Here is an 18,836-nt window from a genome sequence, read left to right on the forward strand (position 1 = left end):
AATATATACTTAACTGCAATTAGCATAATTCAAAATCAAGGGGTAACTAAAAATATAGTAACATAAGAGTAAATTTCAAACAGTCTATGACAAAATTAGCCTATGAACTTCAGTCCATCTTTTTCCTATTTTTTTTGCTAAAGACAATGTTTTCCCCTCTCTGCAGGATTGTACATGTTCCTCGTCTTCAAATATAAATTATTCACATTTGTTTTGTCCACCTGATACTATATGTTGTTTCAGATTGCCATAAGCAATTTCCTCTTTTTGCTTTGATGACGAGGAGGGGCAGAAAATCATGAGGTTGAGTATCACTCGGTGGAAATTTAGTTCCGTCTTTCATTTTTGAAACTCTTAGGGGATATAGACCAGAAAACGTCAGCTTTTCACCCAACTTTTCCCTCCACCAGAATCACATCAGTAGAGACACAGGTAAAAGTAACTGCTTTTATTTTTTTTTCTACCAAATGATCAAATATACTCAAGAGAATTTCAGGGGGTTTGATATGAGATCTGGATAAATGGGGAAGCGCTTTTGGTTGTGTTAGATCAGGTTAACTCTGGCAGCATGTGACAACTGTTATTCTGCACTAATTGTTTTCTTAGGAGTGTACTGTGACTTGTGTGCTAAGAAGTTAAAGTAGAGGGATCTCTGAAGTTCGTTACTCTATAACTGCATCAAATGTTTATATATTATCTATCTGAAAGATGTAATAATAGGATCCAGGTAAAAAGGGTCAGTGTGTAAATGTACTTGCTACACAAAGCTGACTGACCACCTATTTTGATCCCTGGACTTCACATGAAGGTAGAGTGGGAGGACTCACTTAGTAAAATTGTCTTCTGGACATGTACACCTCAGTTTACCCAGCCAAAGAGCAATGATAATAAATAACAATTTTTAAAAAGAATTCTATGATGCAATGATTCTTTGTCAAAGCAAATTTTGAATCGATTCTGAAAACTTAATAAATTGAAAAACTAGATAAGAATTTTCTCACATGTGCATCTTGTATTTCTAATCCCCTGGCTCTCAGCTCAGTTATTAATGTAAGGGTAATATCAGTTATAAATACTATTTACAAATACATTGACGTCTACTATCAGATGGTATCTATGAACTTTAGCTAATGTGTACTGCATAGAGGCAAAATTTATTTTCATATAACCTCCTCTTGCAACATCATGTGTGTATTTATTATATGTGACATGATCATGTACATGGAATTATGTAAGATTAAAAATTCACATTGTATCCTCTATACCTATCTCTCTGTTGCTCCCACACCCTAGCTGGCAATGGCCCTTTATTACCTTTCTGTTTGCTGCAGTTACTAAAAGTTACGAAACATTTGTGACGACTTTGAGCCAAGAGTCTCAGATGAGATAGAATATACCACATTTTTCTTTTTTTCCCCCACTCATTAGGTACTTATCTGTTTGAATTCACTTACTAGGTCCAACCATGGATAAGGATGTATAGAATATGGCTTGGTGGAAAGGTTGGACATCTCAGCTGATTGGGGCTTCAAGCCAATATTATTTATGTGCCTTGAATCACCTGCGTATTAACCTTCAAATATCTTATTGGGAAATTCTTAGAGTCATGTATAAATAAAAAAACTGAAAAAACAATTATATTTATGTATTATCAAAATGTATAAATAATTCTAAAACAACATTTTTATTTATTTTTAAATTTCAACTCTTTGTTCTTTGAACTGATTGTTTAAATGTATGTCAATCATTTTTAGTGGTAGCAATTTTACCTAATATTTCTCTGTGCTGAATATTTTGAGCAAATAGGCTGTATCAATGGTAGAATGACATAGTAAATTTTTATTTTTTTCATATTTCTTAGGAATAATTGCTATTACCATTATAAATATAAACTACTTTAGCAGAAATCTACAATGAGCTCTCACATGTAATGGAAATTGGGATCAGTCCATATCAGGATGTTTGGATTATTAAATGAGTTAGTCAGACTCTACATTTTTCCAACCCTCTATATCATCAGCTTCAGTTATCTTCCTATAGGTGAACATTTTAATTTTTTTTTTTTTTAGAATTCACTCAAAGGCCCATTTTACCACAGAACATACTTCATGTACTCCCACGATGAGTGAGCCAGAGGTCACTTACTCAACTGTGAGACTTCATAAGTCTTCAGGGTTGCAGAGACTAGTGAGCCATGAGGAGATTCAAGGGCCCAGAGAAACTGGCTACACAAGTAAGTGTTTAAAGTATCTAATACCACATGTAGTTTTAAATGTGCTTTAAACTTTTAAAAATTAGAAATAGTCTTAGCTTCTAGGTAACACTATAATGATCCATCTCATTGGGGCTTGGTTATGCACAAGGATGGGAGGGAAGAAAAGAGTATTATTTGGATGGTAATCATGTACAAAATTATTCAAATCTAAGTTAAAAAGAAACCAAATCCAGTTTTAAATTTTAAAAAGAAAGAATAATTTATAACTCAACTTCTATACTTTAGTTATAACTAGCTACAAAAGAAATCAAATGGGCAGAAAAGAATTATGGAAAGATATAAGCAAAACATTTTCTTGCTAATCAAGAAGAAATGAAAAATCATTAGGAGGTTTTTCATTATTCATACTAGTCAAGAAGTATTTTGAAATTTTTAAATCTAACAGACAAACTAGAGTTTGAAAGTACACCAAATGTTCTGGAGAAAAAAGTCCTAAGGAAACAGACCTTTTGTATTTTTCCCTCTCAAAGGAACTTTTTAAAAATATACCCAACATCTAATGCAACAGGCAATAGCAGTTGTCTATCAAAACAAGAAATCTCCTACTGGAAATAGTTTCAGATGAAAAAGGAGGAGATGACAGGATAGTGGGAATAGAAATGAATAAAACCCAGCAACAGTTCCTGAAAATGTTGAAGAATAGTTTCATTTTTAGGGAAAAGCAGAAATCTCACTTTTTAATATTTTTTTTTCTCATTTTACACTGTACCATGTATGCTTCAGGCTGAGATCCTTTTCTTCTTCGATGTAGTGGTAACAAAAGGCATGAGTTTCAGATTCCAAACGCCTTAGATAAACCAAAATGTTTATTATTACATTACAGAACAAAATCAAACCTACAGGGACAAAGAGATAGTTAACTTATAGGCCTTTTCAAAGATTGGGATACATACAGGTTAAGAGGATCTGTGGTTCCCTACCAGTTCTCAAGAACATCCATCCCTCTTTCTTCCTCTCCATTCTCAGTTACATTTCTTGATATACTGCATGCTCCAGTTTGGCATCTTGTACTTAGATTGCATCTATGCCTCCAGTGCCTTCTATAGAATTTAATTTTCATTCTGTAGAACTGGGTGAGGGCAATACCTGTTATCCAGCTCATTCAGGCTGTGTCACAATAAAAGGCCAAGTTCAAATTTTTGTGGAAATTCAAAAACATGGGATTTCTACAATGGGCGAATTTTAGGTTTAAATAAAAAATATCCAGAGCATATTCTCAGTTTGTTTGTATCATTCACTTGTGAAAATTTTCCACTTGTTTCCATGCTACAAAAAATTATAATTAGTACTGAGATATGATCTTCTTTTGATGATTATTTTCCTGCTTTTTTTTTTTTTATTTATTTAAGAGTGTTCAGGACCCTGGCAGCTCATTGTAAGAGCTCTTGGAATCCTCTGTTTCCTTCTTCTTGTAACAGTTGCAGTGTTGGCAGTAAAGAGTGAGTAATTGAGAGATATGTTGCTTTTCCTTCTACCTAAAGCTTTAGACATGAACTATGCAGTTATACACACTGTCCATGGTTCTGCCTATAATAAGGGAATGAGTCAAAAATCTTTGGTATTATAATGTTTTTTACCCACAAAGTGGAATGTTTTGTTCTCTATCATACTTAATCTGTTGGCTCTGGGGGTGTTGAGAGTTCCCCTATTTTGTCATTTTTTGTCATATTCCTTCTGATGACTGGGTGGTAGTCTACTTTCTGAGCTCAGGTGATTGTGAATCTAATGTACACATTTTTTTGAAAAACACCCGTGCAAAGAATCAATGAGCTTCCTTTTATAGTTTTTTCAATGTATACTGAAGTCTTCCTTAAGTAAAAACTTTTCATCTGTACAAAGACATTAAGGTTAAACTTAATTGGGTTTCTCTATATTAACATAGGGAATTACTTTCAGACTGTGCTAAAATATAACTATATATCTACATATATAGTTATAGATATATTATACTCCATATGCTCCAAGAATTGTGCCATTTCTTAACATGTTTTTAGTTCACATTTTCATAGTGTGTTAAGTATTCACTGAATATTTTACTTAAGTAATTATCTGTAAATTTTTGCTGTAAAATTGAAGTGAATGGAAGTTCTTCTACCATAATTTTATTCAGCTGTATTTTACAGTAAACTTAATTTAGAGAAAAAGTGAAGTATCTGTTTCCATAGTGAGTTAATTGAGTGCTAATTTATAAATGTTAAAATACCAATGAAAGTAATGATATGTGTTGGCTGTCCACATGAAGCTTTTTCTCTACATTAAATTTCGATATGTATATTTTATAAGCATTTAGATTTTATCTGTGATTAATTTAGTTTTTCAGTATAATCAACACAAACAAGAAATCCATGAAACTCTAAACCACAACCATAACTGTACTAACATGCAAAGTGACATCAACTTAAAGGAAGAAATGTTGAGAAATAAGTCTATAGATTGTAGTCCAGGCGAGGAACTTCTGGAATCCCTCAACAGAGAACAGAAGAGATGGTACAGTGAAACCAAGACAGATTTAGATTCCTCACAAGACTCAGGTATGTAGCAGAGGAATACCATGAGTACAGAATTGCATTATTATCTATTATTTATTCTCTGGAAGCTTTGAAGTACATACAGCAGCTGAAGATGCTTGTAATCTTTGGGTTAATCATTTGGGGGTCCCTTACATCATGTAGAGATATGGAAACTCATTAATCCGTATTTGGATGAGGAGAATCTTATAGTTTCTAGAAGCCAAGTTCTGTTTGGCACTCCTACTGCCCCCTGGGGAGGGAATTACAAAATGATATATTTGATACTTTTGATTTTTTTCTGTCGAGCAGAAAATCTGAGTGTCCAACTTTGTTGCTGACAAAATGTGGAAGGTTTTAATAAGACTGTATTTATGAACTTTTTATGCTAAAATGGACTTAGTGCATTTACATGGATGCAGTTATAAGAAGAAATTTTTGTTTGTGCATGTGTGTTTCCCATCTGACAGGTTTTGAAAGATCTGTATTGTTTGTAAAATAGGACCCTCCATGGGGCAGAAAAGGGAGTTTAAGTATGGTGTTTAAATGTTGCAACTCTGCCAGTGACACAGGGAATGAGGCTGGGAAAATGAAAAGATCAAGAGTCACAAGGAACCTTTCTTGCCTATGCCAGTAACTGGTCATTTTTACTGACACAGTTTATCAATTATCATTAACTACTTTTTCAAGATTTGTAACAAAGAGCTCTTGTATATAATCTCACCACTCTGTGACAGTAGGATGTGATGATTCTCATTATGTCAGGATTAATATGTTTAATTAATATGTTTAAAACATTAATATGTTTGCATTATAAAATCTGTGACAGGAAAAATATCTCCAAAACAATCTTTGAAGTATTCCAGACTCATGGAAAAACTTTTGTGCCATTACTTTAAAATAACTTAATTACCTGTCTAGGATAGCATAATGATGTAATCCCTATGACTGTGAGGTTGAGGGAGGAGGATTATAACATTCAGTAATATAAGGACATCCCAGAAATTTCAAGGAAAGCCTGAGCTACACATTGATACCTCTTCACAGAAAAGTGAAGGTTGGAAATAATCTTTCTTAATAGACCATTGGCATTTCCAGCAACAAAATATTCATATTGAGAGGATCTTGCAAAACAAACTGCACACATTTTAATGTATTCAAATTTAAACATTTAGACATGTGGGCAGAACAAGGTTGAATCAACATGATCAGGAGAACAGACTTTCAACACCAAAACCTTTCTCATTTGTCTCTTTTTCTCTTAAGGTAAAAGAATTTAACACAGATTTCAGCACTTTAACACAGATTTCAGCACAATGTTAAGTATATAGAAGTGTGTGGATGAGTGTGGGCACAATGCATTACTGCATACCTAGAATTCTGTCAGCAGTTTAACTGCCTCTGACTACCAAGTGCCATTGTCTGCCTCTGGCCCCAGGTATCTCCCAAGCCTCTGCTTCATAGAACTTGTTTTTTTAAAAAAAAAAAAAAAAAAAAAAAAAAACCTGATCTCCCTGGAATCATATGCCCAGTGTGTTTCACTTTGCAAATCATCCTCAAGTTCAGAGATGTTTGTCACATAGGTCAGCATCTTGCTTTTGGATTTGCTGTGAGACAGGATGTCATTTTGAAGCCCAGGATGACTGGGAACTCACAATGTAGAGAAGACTGACATGAAAATCATGGTTTAGCCAAGGAAGGCCTCAAACTGTTAGTGAACTTCCTGTCTTTCTCTTTGGAGTTCTCATGTCATAGGCATAAATCATCCTGTCAGGCTGACTCATTTTCCTTTAAAGGATAAACAATATTTTTGTGTGTATGTGCTTCATTTTCTCTAATGATTCATCCATGATTGACACAGGAAATATTTCTAGATCTCTAGTGGTATTAACAATGTTGCATAGATCATGCATGAGTGTGCAGGGGTGTTTGGCCATTATAGAATTCTACTTTCTGAGAACTATGAGATCTTACCTCTTTTAAAAAAATAATAGATTTAATAAATATATTCCTCTGATAACAAAATACCAGAAAATAATAAGTTTAGACATTTACCTTCTCTGTTGTAGGGACAGGTGTTAAATACTGGTTCTGCTATGGTACTAAATGTTTTTATTTCATCATGAGCAAAAATACCTGGAGTGGATGTAAACATAACTGCCAGAATAACAGATTAGCCCTTGTGAAGATAGAAGATGAAGATGAACTGGTACTGTAGAGGCTCAAGTGCCCCTTATTTTCTTATACTCTGTCTCTAACCCTGAATAATGAGGTACTGGATCCATTTTTTTGCATTTGTATATGATTTTCGTGTAATGTGAACAAAACTGTGGGACACAAGTCTGTTAAGTGGAGACTCATTATTACAAAGACACGTGTGTCTTTCAGTCTCCTCCCTGTCTCAGGAGTGTACAAGAGAATCCTTCAGAAAGCATGTCTTTCCCAGAGGAAGTGTAATCCTTTGGTATAGCATCTCCTATTACTGAGAGTCATTTATCTCCACCGAGGGCCAAGTAAACCCTTCGTTTTTAGGATTTGCTCTTTGGAACCTTTAAGTGAGTCTGCCTGAGATGAGCAATCAGATGACAACAGGGAAAGCAGTTGTGCTGTGGTCCTGTCTGCAAAATGAGATGATATCAGAAATGTGGAATTAAATGGTTAGCCATTTAGCTCCATAGGGATTTCTACTGAAACTGTCCACAATATTTAATGTATAGTATTCCTATGTCCTGTAAAAAGGATATCCATCTTTAGAAATGACTATTTAAAAAAAAAACAAAGTTTTCAAGATTCTGTCATTTCCTCTTTTAATTATTAGTTATGAAATCCTTTCAAATATGAAGACTAGATTTTTCTAGAAAAATAATTGCAGGATCACCTTGAAAACTTTGTTATTTATAACATGGTATAATATTTATACACAAATTTAATAGATTTTAAATAACATTCTAAAAGAATATTTGATGTCAAACAATAGAGTAATTTTCTTTTGATACAGTAAACAAAACCAGTTTCTAAAAATTATTATTATTATTATTATTATTATTATTATTAGCTGCCATAGTAATAGTAGTAGTTGTAGTTGTAGTCATAGTTGTAATCGTATTCATATTCATAATAGTAGTATGTTATTTATCCATTTTAAATCCTGCTCACTGCCCCTTCTTGGTCACCCCTTCCATAATCCAACCCTAACCATCCTTCTCCTCTGATTGGATGGGGGCCCTGAGGTATCCCCACAACCTGGCACAATACATTTCCATCAGTATAGGTGAATGTGCTCCCACTGAGTCTAGACAAGGCAGCCCAGTTACAAGAACTTAACCCATGTACAGGCAACAGATTTTGGCATAGTGCCTACTCCACTTGTTCAAAACTTACACTGAAGGCCAAGCTGCACATATGCAGGGAGGCTGAGGTCCAGACTCATGTATGCTCTTTGTTTGTGGTTCAATTTCTGAGAGTCCCAAGGGTTTTGGTTAGATGATTCTCTTGGTCTTACTATGGAGATCCTATCCCCTTCAGAGCCCATAATCCTTCCACCTGTTCTTCCATAGAAGTCCTCAAGCTCCATCCACTGTTTAGCTATGGGTGTTTGTATATGTATGATTCAGACTGTGGACCAAGACTCACAGAGGACATCTATGCTAGATTCCTGTTTGCAAGCATAACTGTGTATCATTTGTTGGGACAGGGATTGATGATTTTTCATGGAATGTGACTCAAGTTAAGTTGGTTATTGGTTGGTTATTCCCTTAGACTTTGTTCCACAATCCCTGTGTTTCTTATAGATGGGATAAGTTTAGGGACAAAGTCTTGTGGTTATGTTGGTGTCCCTGTCACTCCTCCAGAATTCTTTGTTGGCCACAGTAGGCAGCCTCTCCAGGTTACATAGAGATACAGCTAGGGATATCCTGGACGATTCTTGTGTATTTTCCCTATGATTGGTATGCATCTCTTCTGGGAGATGTCCAAAACCAATCCCCATCTCTTGCAGATTTCCATTCATTTTCATGCCCATCAAGCCATTCCCCCTCCCCTATGGACAACAGATTCTTAACCTTGATTAATCTCTCAATCTAATTTTTCACTCACTCAGTTCCCTTCATCCATCTACCTTCTATGATTATTCCATTCATGCTTCCAAGTGGGACTCAAGCATTCTCGCTTGTGCCCTTCTTTTATCCAGCCTCTGGGGTCTGTGAAGGATATCATGGACACCTGAATTTCATGTATAATATCAACTGGTACGTGAAGACATACCCTGTATGCCATTTTTTGATTTGGTTACCTCAGTTATGGCGATATTCTTAAGTTCCATAAACTTGCCTGCAAAATTCATGATGCTTTTTTTATCATAGCTGAATAGTACTCCATTGTATAGATGTGGCACATTTCCTTTATCCATTTTTAAGTGAAGGGACCTCTAAGATATTTCCAATTTCTAGGTATTATGAACAAATCTGCTATGAACATATCCAACAATGAGTCTTTTTGGGTTGGTGGAGAATCTTTGAGTATATGCACTGGAGAGGCACAACTAGTTCTTGAGGTAGAAATATTACCAGTATCCTGAGAAACAACCAAATTGATTTCTACAAGTATTGCTCCCATCAGAAGTGTAGTGGTATTCCCCTTTCTCCATATCCTTGTCAGCATGTGCTATCACTATTAGGGTAAGACATGATCTTAGTTTTGTTTTAATTGGCATTTCCCTAGTGGCTAAGAGCTTTGAACATTTATGAATGTGCTTCTTGTCCATTCAAGATTCCTCTGTTGAGAATTCTCTGCTTCGCTCATGCATAGTAGATGCAATAAAATGAATTGATACGTCAGTCAAAAAATGACAAATCTAAAACATGCCAGCCTTAAGTAGGAAGATTTTGAGTTCAAGAAAATCTTGGTTAAATCCAGAGACTTGGTTTAAGAAAAACAATAACACATCCCCTCATAAACTGAGGACTCTTGAAGTTTTTATTTTAAATAGTTTATTGAATTGACATCAATTTGATATAAATTGGAAGTCAGTTTAGAAAATGAATATGGTGAGACTGAGTGGTGGGAGGACAGGACAGCAGAGAATGACATAGGGATGCTGGGAACTTTTCTTGCTTGTTCTCTCATCCAACAGATAGAAATTTCATCATAAGCAATGTTGGTTCCTTTACAGAAATTCCTTCAGTTCCAGGTTATTTCAGACAGTTACTGGATTGGATTGTCATATGATAAGAAAAAAAAGCAATGGGCATGGATTGACAATGGCTCATCTAAACTGTGAGTTTCTGAACCCTTCAGACTCTAACCCTCCCTTTGGGATAGAGAGGGTTGTCTGCAAAGGCATTTCTCCATTTCTCATGGTTTTCCTCATTTTCTATGGAGCTCAGGCATAAGGACAAGATGTTTAAGGCAGTTCCTGATCAAGTGTTACAAAAGGAAGATGTATAGTGGAGGAGATGACCAAAAGTGACTTGGTATTGCACACATCTAAGGATGGTGTGTTCTAACATGGGAAGGGCACTAGAAAGTCGACAACTTAAGATGGTGTAATGTGAGGGAATGGTCATGACAGATACAACGAGTCTGACTATAACAGATATTCATTTAACATTTTATTGTTGTTAGCTTATTTTATTGCCAGTTATGAATAAATATAATAGCATGTTTATGTATACATACACATACATTCCAGTTAAAGGTGTTATGTGTGAATCTTAAGTTTATTGTTTACCTATAATCTGTACAAAAACATTTACTCATTAACTTTTTAAATAATATTAGTTTTTCTTGAGTATCACATATACATCATATAATATATGAACATATATGCTCCTTCTCCTACTCAAATCTCTAACATGTGCCATTGATAGCTCTTGCCTTCGTAATTAACTGTCCAAAGATGCATGGTGATAAGCCATGCACTGGAACAAGGAAATCCACCATTAGCCACACCCTCAATAAAGAATTGAAACTCACTTTTTCAGCAGCTGTCACCTAATAATGATTTCTAAAAAGAACTAATCTTTACAAAATTTCGTCTTTTCAAAAAGGCAGAATTTCACAGAGCCTTTCCCCTTTGCTGGTGCTTACATTTTTTAATTTCCTCTTCCCTGTTGTTTGCTGACTCTTGCTGGTGGTATGGAGACTATGAAGTTTATTTAGATGTCTCCTTTAGGGCTCAGCACACAAACACTTTGGACAATTCTGGCACACTGCACTGACTCCCCTCACTGAATAAAGAAGCTTTCTCATGGTGGTTGAGAGCATCACAGTTCTAGGCTACAAGTGAAAAATGTTAACTTAACCAGTGACCACTTAGCAGAGAGATTATACCAAGTTCCAACCTAGGGCATGTGACCTTCCCAATACTGGATTTTTTATTTAGATTATAACACCAAGCATGCGTACCTCCCATGATAAAGGCCTCAGTTCCAATAAGAAATCATTTATTTATCTTATAACATATCTTGCCTAGCAGGTCACCATTGTAGCATACAGGGTCCAGCCAGGATAGGAGTACTCATACCTTTCTCCCCTGCAACGTGTAGATAACCTATTAACCCTTTCCCTGCCCAGGGGAAGGTATTTCCATATCAGTTGGAGATTGACTTCTCATATCTTGATGTCAAGATGGGGAGTATCTTCAGCAACAAGGCCTTACCACATAGTTATGGGACCCAAGGGCAGGAGTAATATCCCGAGCTGAGTGGGAGCTCTTTGTCAACTCCTTGAGCAGTTAGTAATTTCTCTGTAGGTATCCTTTGCCTTGCACTTTGGTTTTCTTTTAAAAAAATCATATCTTCTGTAATTGTTATACTTTTCTAAAATTTAATTTTGATTTTAATTACACTTTTCACAGAATACATTTTGATCTGTTTCCGTTCTCACACCTTGTTGCTCCCTACCTTCCTACAGACTCAACGTCATGTTATTTTTCTCTGTAAAACAACAAAAACAAAAGGAAAGTAAAATCAAGCAAGTGAATAAACAAACCAAATCCCAATAAGAAAATTTACTCCCCCATAACAAATAGGCAAACACCCAAACACTCACACACACACACACACACACACACACACACACACACACACAATTCTAAACCGCTGAAGAAATATGGAGTCTGTTTTGTCTTTGTCAAACATAAGCTTGCTAAATAGTGGTTTTCCTTAAGGCCTATGTACATCGTTAGTTTAAGTTTATGCATTCTTTATTCTCTCCTGTTTCTTATTTTCCAGTTCATAATCTTCCTTTGTACTTGAACCCTCAGAATCCAAATCATATATTTTTCATTTTTATCTGATTTGTTAATTTTTTTACCATTCCTAAATTTGGTAAATTTGAATATTCAATTTCTCCTCATCCTAAATCCAAAATTCAAAAATGTTTTATTTTGCTAAAGACTCTCGTTTGGAAGTCTAGGTTCCATGTGCTTTCTGTGGATTTCATTCTCTTTCTCTCATGTGACAGGTTCTCATTAATACAGTCTAGCCTCAAACATCCTACATATTGAAGGTTAACCTTGAACTGTGATCCCTCTACCTTCATTCCCTAAAAACAGGAAGGATGGATTGTGCCCCACAATGGCTGGCTGGATTCATTATTGGGGATCTTCGTTTTGAGTACATTCCTTAGTCAGTTTCTGCTTTTAGGGGAAAAACTAGCAACAGTGCTTCCCTGACCATCTGAGGTTTGTCCAACTCCTCCTAACACCTTGACCTGAGGAAAAATCTCATTTCTGTTGATTTATACAAGAGGATCTTAATTATCAATTATTACATAATTACCTTTTTACTTCTAGTTTTGCTATGTAGCCCATGTGTCGCAGAATGCACAGTGCTCGTGTTTTTGTGGTAATTTGTCTTTGTTCTAATTTACTTTTTAAAATTAGCTTCAGTTTTTTAAACAGAAAGTTAGTTGAGGCCCCTAAAATATCATACTGCAGAAATCAGAGTTCTGTTGCAGACAGGGAATTCAGTAGATTACTATGTCTCTGTGAAAACTGTTTATCTATGGGGTGGTTAGGAATAAAGGGAAACAATACAAAAACATTAGTCACAAGCACTCATCTGTGACTATATTTCAAATATGCCCTTTCTCCTTAAAATACACACCTATAAGACCTTGTTTTGTGTGCCAAACACATCTGCTTTACTATTGTCCTAGCATTCTTATTGACAAAATATAAATGTGAAAGCAAAATTGGTAAAATAATTCTTTGAAAATATTGAAAATGAGATTTATCCACTGATCAAACACTTGTGAGTGTGAAATGTGATGTAGAGTTTTGGTGTGATAAGAGACCATTTGTTTTTAATGAAGTTAGATGAAAATATTTCCGTAATGAACTTAGGATAAACAGTTCTATATTCTGTATACTTTGGCCTATAGAATTTTTAAAATCATGATTTTTTTTCAGTGAATGTTCAAAATTTACCAGTTGCCCACTCTTGTCTTTCTTCTTCAGTGACATGAAAACAAGGAAAATGAACTTTAAGCCTGGAGGATGTGTATTTTTATCTAAAACAAGACTAGAAGATACTCACTGTAATAATTCCTACTACTGTATTTGTGGGAAGAAACTGAATAAATTCCCTCGTTAACTTTCCAACCAGAGTTAAAGGTAAAAGTGAAATGTGTTGATTCTTATTTGTTTCTTGTAATGATTCATGACTCCAACAAGCAAGTATTTTGATTACAGAACATAGTCTGCTATGAAGAGAAACAAAGCTGCAAGAGCATTGGGACTGTTGTCTTGTATCTATCTTGATAGAACAGAGGCCATTTTCCTTCCTGTTGGAGACAGGACACATCTACTCTGGTGAATGTGTACCCTTTGCCCTAAAGCCTTCAGAATTGTGTACTTTCTGATTGCTTAAACTCCTATGAAACTGAATAAAGAACCCCCCCACACACACACCCAAAGAAAAGACAGCCTGAGTTTCCATTAATGATAAGACAAATTGTCCCATGTGCTGGGATCAAAGGCGTGTGCCACTACTGCCAGGCGAGACAAACTGTCTCAATTGAAAGTACAATTAAGAGAAGAAATTTCTTTGTAGGCTTCGATTTCTCATGTTAGTTGATTACCATTTTGTTTTGTTTTGATTTTTGTTTCATGTAGAAATTTTTCTCAATGGTATAAATGATTCCTTTGTCCATAAAATATAATATAAAATTTGGTGAACATTTGCAAGGGTAGGTCAAGGATATGTGGAATAACTTTTACCCAAATCATCCTATCTACCCACTTTAATTCATATATAATTTTAGGCCTTATAAAAATGTGGTAATACTTGAAGTTTGCTAAATGTAGTAGATTACACTGTGATTCTGGCAAGTAATAGGTTAAGACGTGATTGTTGAAAAATGAATATAGCAAGAGCCTAGGTCATAGAATCAAAAACAAACAAACAAACAAACAAAATTGAGGCACACATGTTCCTCATTTTATTCTAGGGACAGTACTTTATATTATACAAGTGTACCCAAATGATCAAACTCAGGACAGTTAGTATTGATACAGTAACTTGTTTTAATCTGGGAGCCCATGTACCTCTCCACTGACTGGATACTGCCACTCTGGGAGTTTCCTCCATGTTCAGGTTCAGGTGCACTCAGTGATGGTGTCATTATAATGTCTGTTTGTCCTGAATTTTTTTTGTGTGTGTGTTTCCTGAGGTTGTGGTTTATGTTTCTTTGGGATGTTTTTGTTTGTTTGTTTCTAAGACAGCTTTTCTTTGTGCTACCTAGCTGCTCTGGAACTCCTTCTATAGCACTGATAGGAACTCAGATTCCTTTGCTTTTGCCTCCTGAGTGATGAGATAAAAGGCGAGCTTGTTGGTTTTTTTTAAACCTTTATATTTTATAAATGAACTTTAGGAGTGAGACAACGAAGGACAAAAAAAATAGGCCCACCTTGCACAGGGGCCATGCTAATCTTTTATGTATCATTCCAATTTTTTATATGTACTGCAGAAATTGATAAAATAACTTTGGAAAACAATCTGGAAGTTCATCGGGTAATTGAAAACAGTTCTACCTGAAGACCCAGCTATACCACTACTGGGCATATGCCCAAAACATACTCCAACATATAACAAGTTCACATTGCTGCACCATGTTTATACCAGACTTTTAATAGTACACAGACATGGGAAACAACCCGGATGTCCCTCAACAGAGAAATGAATACAGAAAATATAAATGATACATTTATACAATGGAATACTATAAAGCTATCAATGAGTTCATGAAATGCACAGGCAAATTGATGGAACTAGAAAATATCATACTGAATGAGGTAACCCAGACACAAAAGAACGCACATGGTCCCTACTCACTGATAAGTGTGTATTAGCCCTGAGGCTCAGAATACCCATGGTACAACACACAAACCGTATGGAGCTGAAGAAGATGGAAGACCAAAGCATACCTACTTCAATTCTACATAGAAGGGGGAACAAAATAATCACAGAAGATAGAGGGAGGGAAGGAGGGAGGGAGGGAGGAAGGGAGAGAGGGAGGGAGGGAGGGAGGGAGGGAGGGAAGGAGGGAGGAGGTGGTGGGAAAAAGCAGGGCAGGATCAGGTAATGAATGGGATAGGAAAGAAGTATATATGGTCAGGAAATCAAATAAAAATACGTAGCATTACCTAAAATATGCTCCAATATATCACAAGGAAATCTTCCCAATTATTTTTATTGAGGCTCTATTTGTACTAGCAAAACGTGTGAAACAACTTAGATGTCCCTCACTTGAAGAATGGATAAAGAAAATCTGGTAAATCTAAACAATGGAAAACAATATAGCCATTCAAAACAATAACACCCGGAAATTTGCAGGAAAATGAACGGAACTATAAAATATAATCTCATGTGACTTAATCCTGACCAAAAATGACACAGACATATTACTCTAAAACCACAGACTGTCTCTGCTCATCAAGACCAGCCATGCTTGAAGGATGGGATGGGCTTTCCCCTAATGAGTAGCGTCTAACCTTCATCTAGAAAGCCATCCTGTGTTCCAGCCACAGACCTGACCAAACTCTCACCCACATGGGAACCATCCAGTGATCCCTCTCCCCCTGCCCTCCCCTTCCTTCGTCCCTGGGGCTGAGTGCAACCCCAGGCCCCTATTCTCAGCTCCTCTGCCGTATCTATTGTGAGATGACGGAGGCTGAGATCCAGGTACCTAGGCTGCCCCTTATCCACCACCCACCTAGATGGGTCAGTGGCTTAACACAGACAAACACCCACACAGGTCTGCATGTCAAGCATCTGGCTGTCCACCCACCCAGAGCACCTGAACTCTGGCAGGACACGGGCTCTCTCCCACTCCCTTCTTTCCCCCATACCCAAGGCCCTGCAAGGCTCTTTTGCTTATCTTGGTTCCCCTTCCTTAAGCTGGACTGCCTTGTCTGGCTTTAGTGGTAGACTATGTGTGTGCTCTAATTAGAGGTGCCAGGTCAGGTTCTTTTTTGTGAATTATTATGTTTTATATTAATTGATATTTTTATTTGATATTCATTTACTCTTCAAACATTGTCCTCTTTCCAGTTTCCCCTTAGCAAAACCCTTATCCTATCCCCCATTTCCCCTGCTTGTGCACCCTGTGAGGGTGTTCACCCACCCTTATGCCCACTCCTGCCTCGCCACGAGGGCATTCCCCTATGCTATGGCATCACAGGATAAAGGGCTTCCCCTCCCATAGATGCCAGATAAGGCCATCCTCTGCTACATATGTAGGTGGAGCCACAGGTCCCTGCATATATACTTTTTGATTAGTGGCTTAATCCTTGGGGACTCTGTGGGTTATGGTTGGTTGATATTGTTGTTCTTCCTATAGGGATACAAATCCCTTCATTTCCTTCAGTCCTCCCCTAACCCTTCCATTTGTGTCCCCATGGTTTGTAGTCTGAGGGTTGGCTGCAATCATCAGCATCTGTATTGTTCATATCCAGGCAAAGCCTCTCGGGAGACAGCTATAGCAGGATCCTGTCAGCAAGAATTTCTTGGCATCAGCAATAGTGTTTGGGTTTGGTGACTGCATATGGGATGGATCCACGTCTAGAAGGAGCAGTTTCTGGATGGACTTTCCTTAAGTCTCTGCTCCATTATTTGTCCCTGTATTTCCTTTAGACAGAACCAATTCCGGATTAAAAATAATTTGATGGGTGGGTGAGCCTGTTCCTCAACTGAGGGCCACATCTAACCAATGGATATGGCCTCTACAGGTTCTCTGCTCCGCCCCTTTGTTTGGTTATTTCAGCTAATATCAGTCTCTTGGTTCCTGGGAGCCTCTTGGTTTTATGGGATCTGGGATTTTCTAGTGGCTACACCCAGTTCCCAATTTCCCACTGCTACACACCCCTGTTCAATTTCCTGTTCTGTTGTACATCTAACCTGTCTCATCCCACACCTGATTTTGTCACCCTTATTCCCCATCGCCCTCCTCTCTCAATACAAGCCCCTCCCTCTTATGATTATTTTATTCTTATTCATGGAGGGTTTCCCCTTCTCTGAGTAAATGGCAAAGGGTTAATGTGGAAAGGGCATGTGAGGCTGGGAATAGGAGGACAGGAGGGAGTGGTGCATAATTAAATAAATTATTAAAAAAGAAAGAAATGAAAGAAATGAAAAATAGCTAAACCTGAGCCATACTTCAAGTCAGAAAAATAATTACTCTGTGGATTCTTCTTTGAGCCTTCACCTAAATTCTTAGTCCATATTCCTTTAACATTCAGTAGTAACATGTGACATGAAATAATCCATTCTCTCATAAGTGTGTTTGGTTTAGTGTCCAGAATGAGACAGTCTTGAGATAAGGTAGACACCCAAGACTCAGTGAGGGTATCCTTAAATGTGACTAACCATATTGGGGATATGGAACTTGATGTGGTGTATGAATAACTTTTGTTTTCAAACTAGTAACTCTAAGAAAACATATATGGGGATTTATTAGTTCTGCACATGCTACACAGTTAACAATTGTATATTGTGCTACTTAACAGTTTACAGTGTAATTTGTATCCCTTTAATCTCTTTGTGTTGTCCAATTGCTCTGGCTTGGGATTTAGGTACTATATTAAATAGGTAAGGAAAGAGTGGGCAGCCTTGTCTAGTTCTTGATTTTAGTGGGATTGCTTCAAGTTTCTTCCATTTAGTTTGATGTTGTTGACTGATTTGGTGTTTCTTGTTTTTTACTATGTTTACTTATGGACCTTGGAGTCCTAATCTTTCAAAGACTTTTACCATGAAGGGATGTTGAAAATAATAGAAGATAAAGTGAGGAAAAGCCTCAAATGCAAGTACTCAGGGGGAAAATTCCTTAACAGAACACCAACTGTGCATGCGATAACATCAAGTATTGGCAAATAAGATTTCATAAAACTGTAAAGCTTCTGTAAGACAAAAGATACTGTCAATAAGACAAAAAGGAAAACAACAGATTGGGAAAAGATCTTTACCAACACAAAATCTGATAGAGAGCTAACGTGGCATATCTATAAGAATTCAAGAAATTAGACTCTGGAAAACCAAAAAAAAAAAAATAATAATAATAATAATAAAAACCATTAAAAATGTGATGCCAAGGTAAACAAAGAATTCTCAAATGAGGAATACTGAATGGCAAAGAAGCACCTAGAATAATGTTCATAATCCTTAGTTATCAGCGAGCTGCAAATAAAAACCACCCTGAAATTCCACTTCAAGCCAGTCAGAATGGCTAAGATCAAAAACTCAGGTGACTGCAGATGCTGGCAAGGATTTGGAGAAAGAGGAACACTCTTCCATTACTGGTGTACAACCACTCTGTAAATCAGTCTGGCATTTCCTCAGAAAATTGGATATAATACTACCGGAAGATCCAGCAATACCACTCCTGGGCATAAACCCAGAAGATGCTCTAACTTGTAGTAAGGATATGATACACTATGTTCATAGAAGCCTTTTTTTATAATATACAGAAGTTGGAAAGAACCAAGATGTCCCTCAAAAGAGAAACAGATACATAAAATGTGATACATTTATACAATGGAAGACTACTCAAATATT

General features: G+C 36.5%; 1 protein-coding gene and 1 non-coding gene across 2 annotated transcripts in view; one reads left to right on the forward strand and one right to left on the reverse strand.

The window, feature by feature from the left end:
* Nucleotides 1–354: 354 nt before the first annotated feature.
* LOC110288899 (killer cell lectin-like receptor 5) overlaps nucleotides 355–18,836 on the forward strand; it is a 53,354-nt gene continuing 34,872 nt past the window's right edge. Inside the window, exons 1-6 of the mRNA XM_085839572.1 lie at nucleotides 355–432; nucleotides 2,070–2,233; nucleotides 3,625–3,714; nucleotides 4,588–4,806; nucleotides 6,852–6,991; nucleotides 11,020–11,032. Coding sequence (XP_085695698.1) covers nucleotides 2,122–2,233; nucleotides 3,625–3,714; nucleotides 4,588–4,806; nucleotides 6,852–6,991; nucleotides 11,020–11,032 — 574 coding nt within the window. The 5' untranslated portion in view covers nucleotides 355–432; nucleotides 2,070–2,121. The remainder of the gene's footprint in view (nucleotides 433–2,069; nucleotides 2,234–3,624; nucleotides 3,715–4,587; nucleotides 4,807–6,851; nucleotides 6,992–11,019; nucleotides 11,033–18,836) is intronic.
* Nucleotides 14,665–14,769, reverse strand: LOC147003789 (U6 spliceosomal RNA). Its single transcript, XR_015047723.1, has one exon. It is a non-coding gene; the product is annotated as a U6 spliceosomal RNA (small nuclear RNA).

The sequence above is a fragment of the Mus caroli genome, unplaced genomic scaffold, assembly GCF_978045245.1.
Source record: "Mus caroli unplaced genomic scaffold, Mus_caroli_1 scaffold_7, whole genome shotgun sequence".
In the NCBI taxonomy this organism is placed as follows: domain Eukaryota; kingdom Metazoa; phylum Chordata; class Mammalia; order Rodentia; family Muridae; genus Mus; species Mus caroli.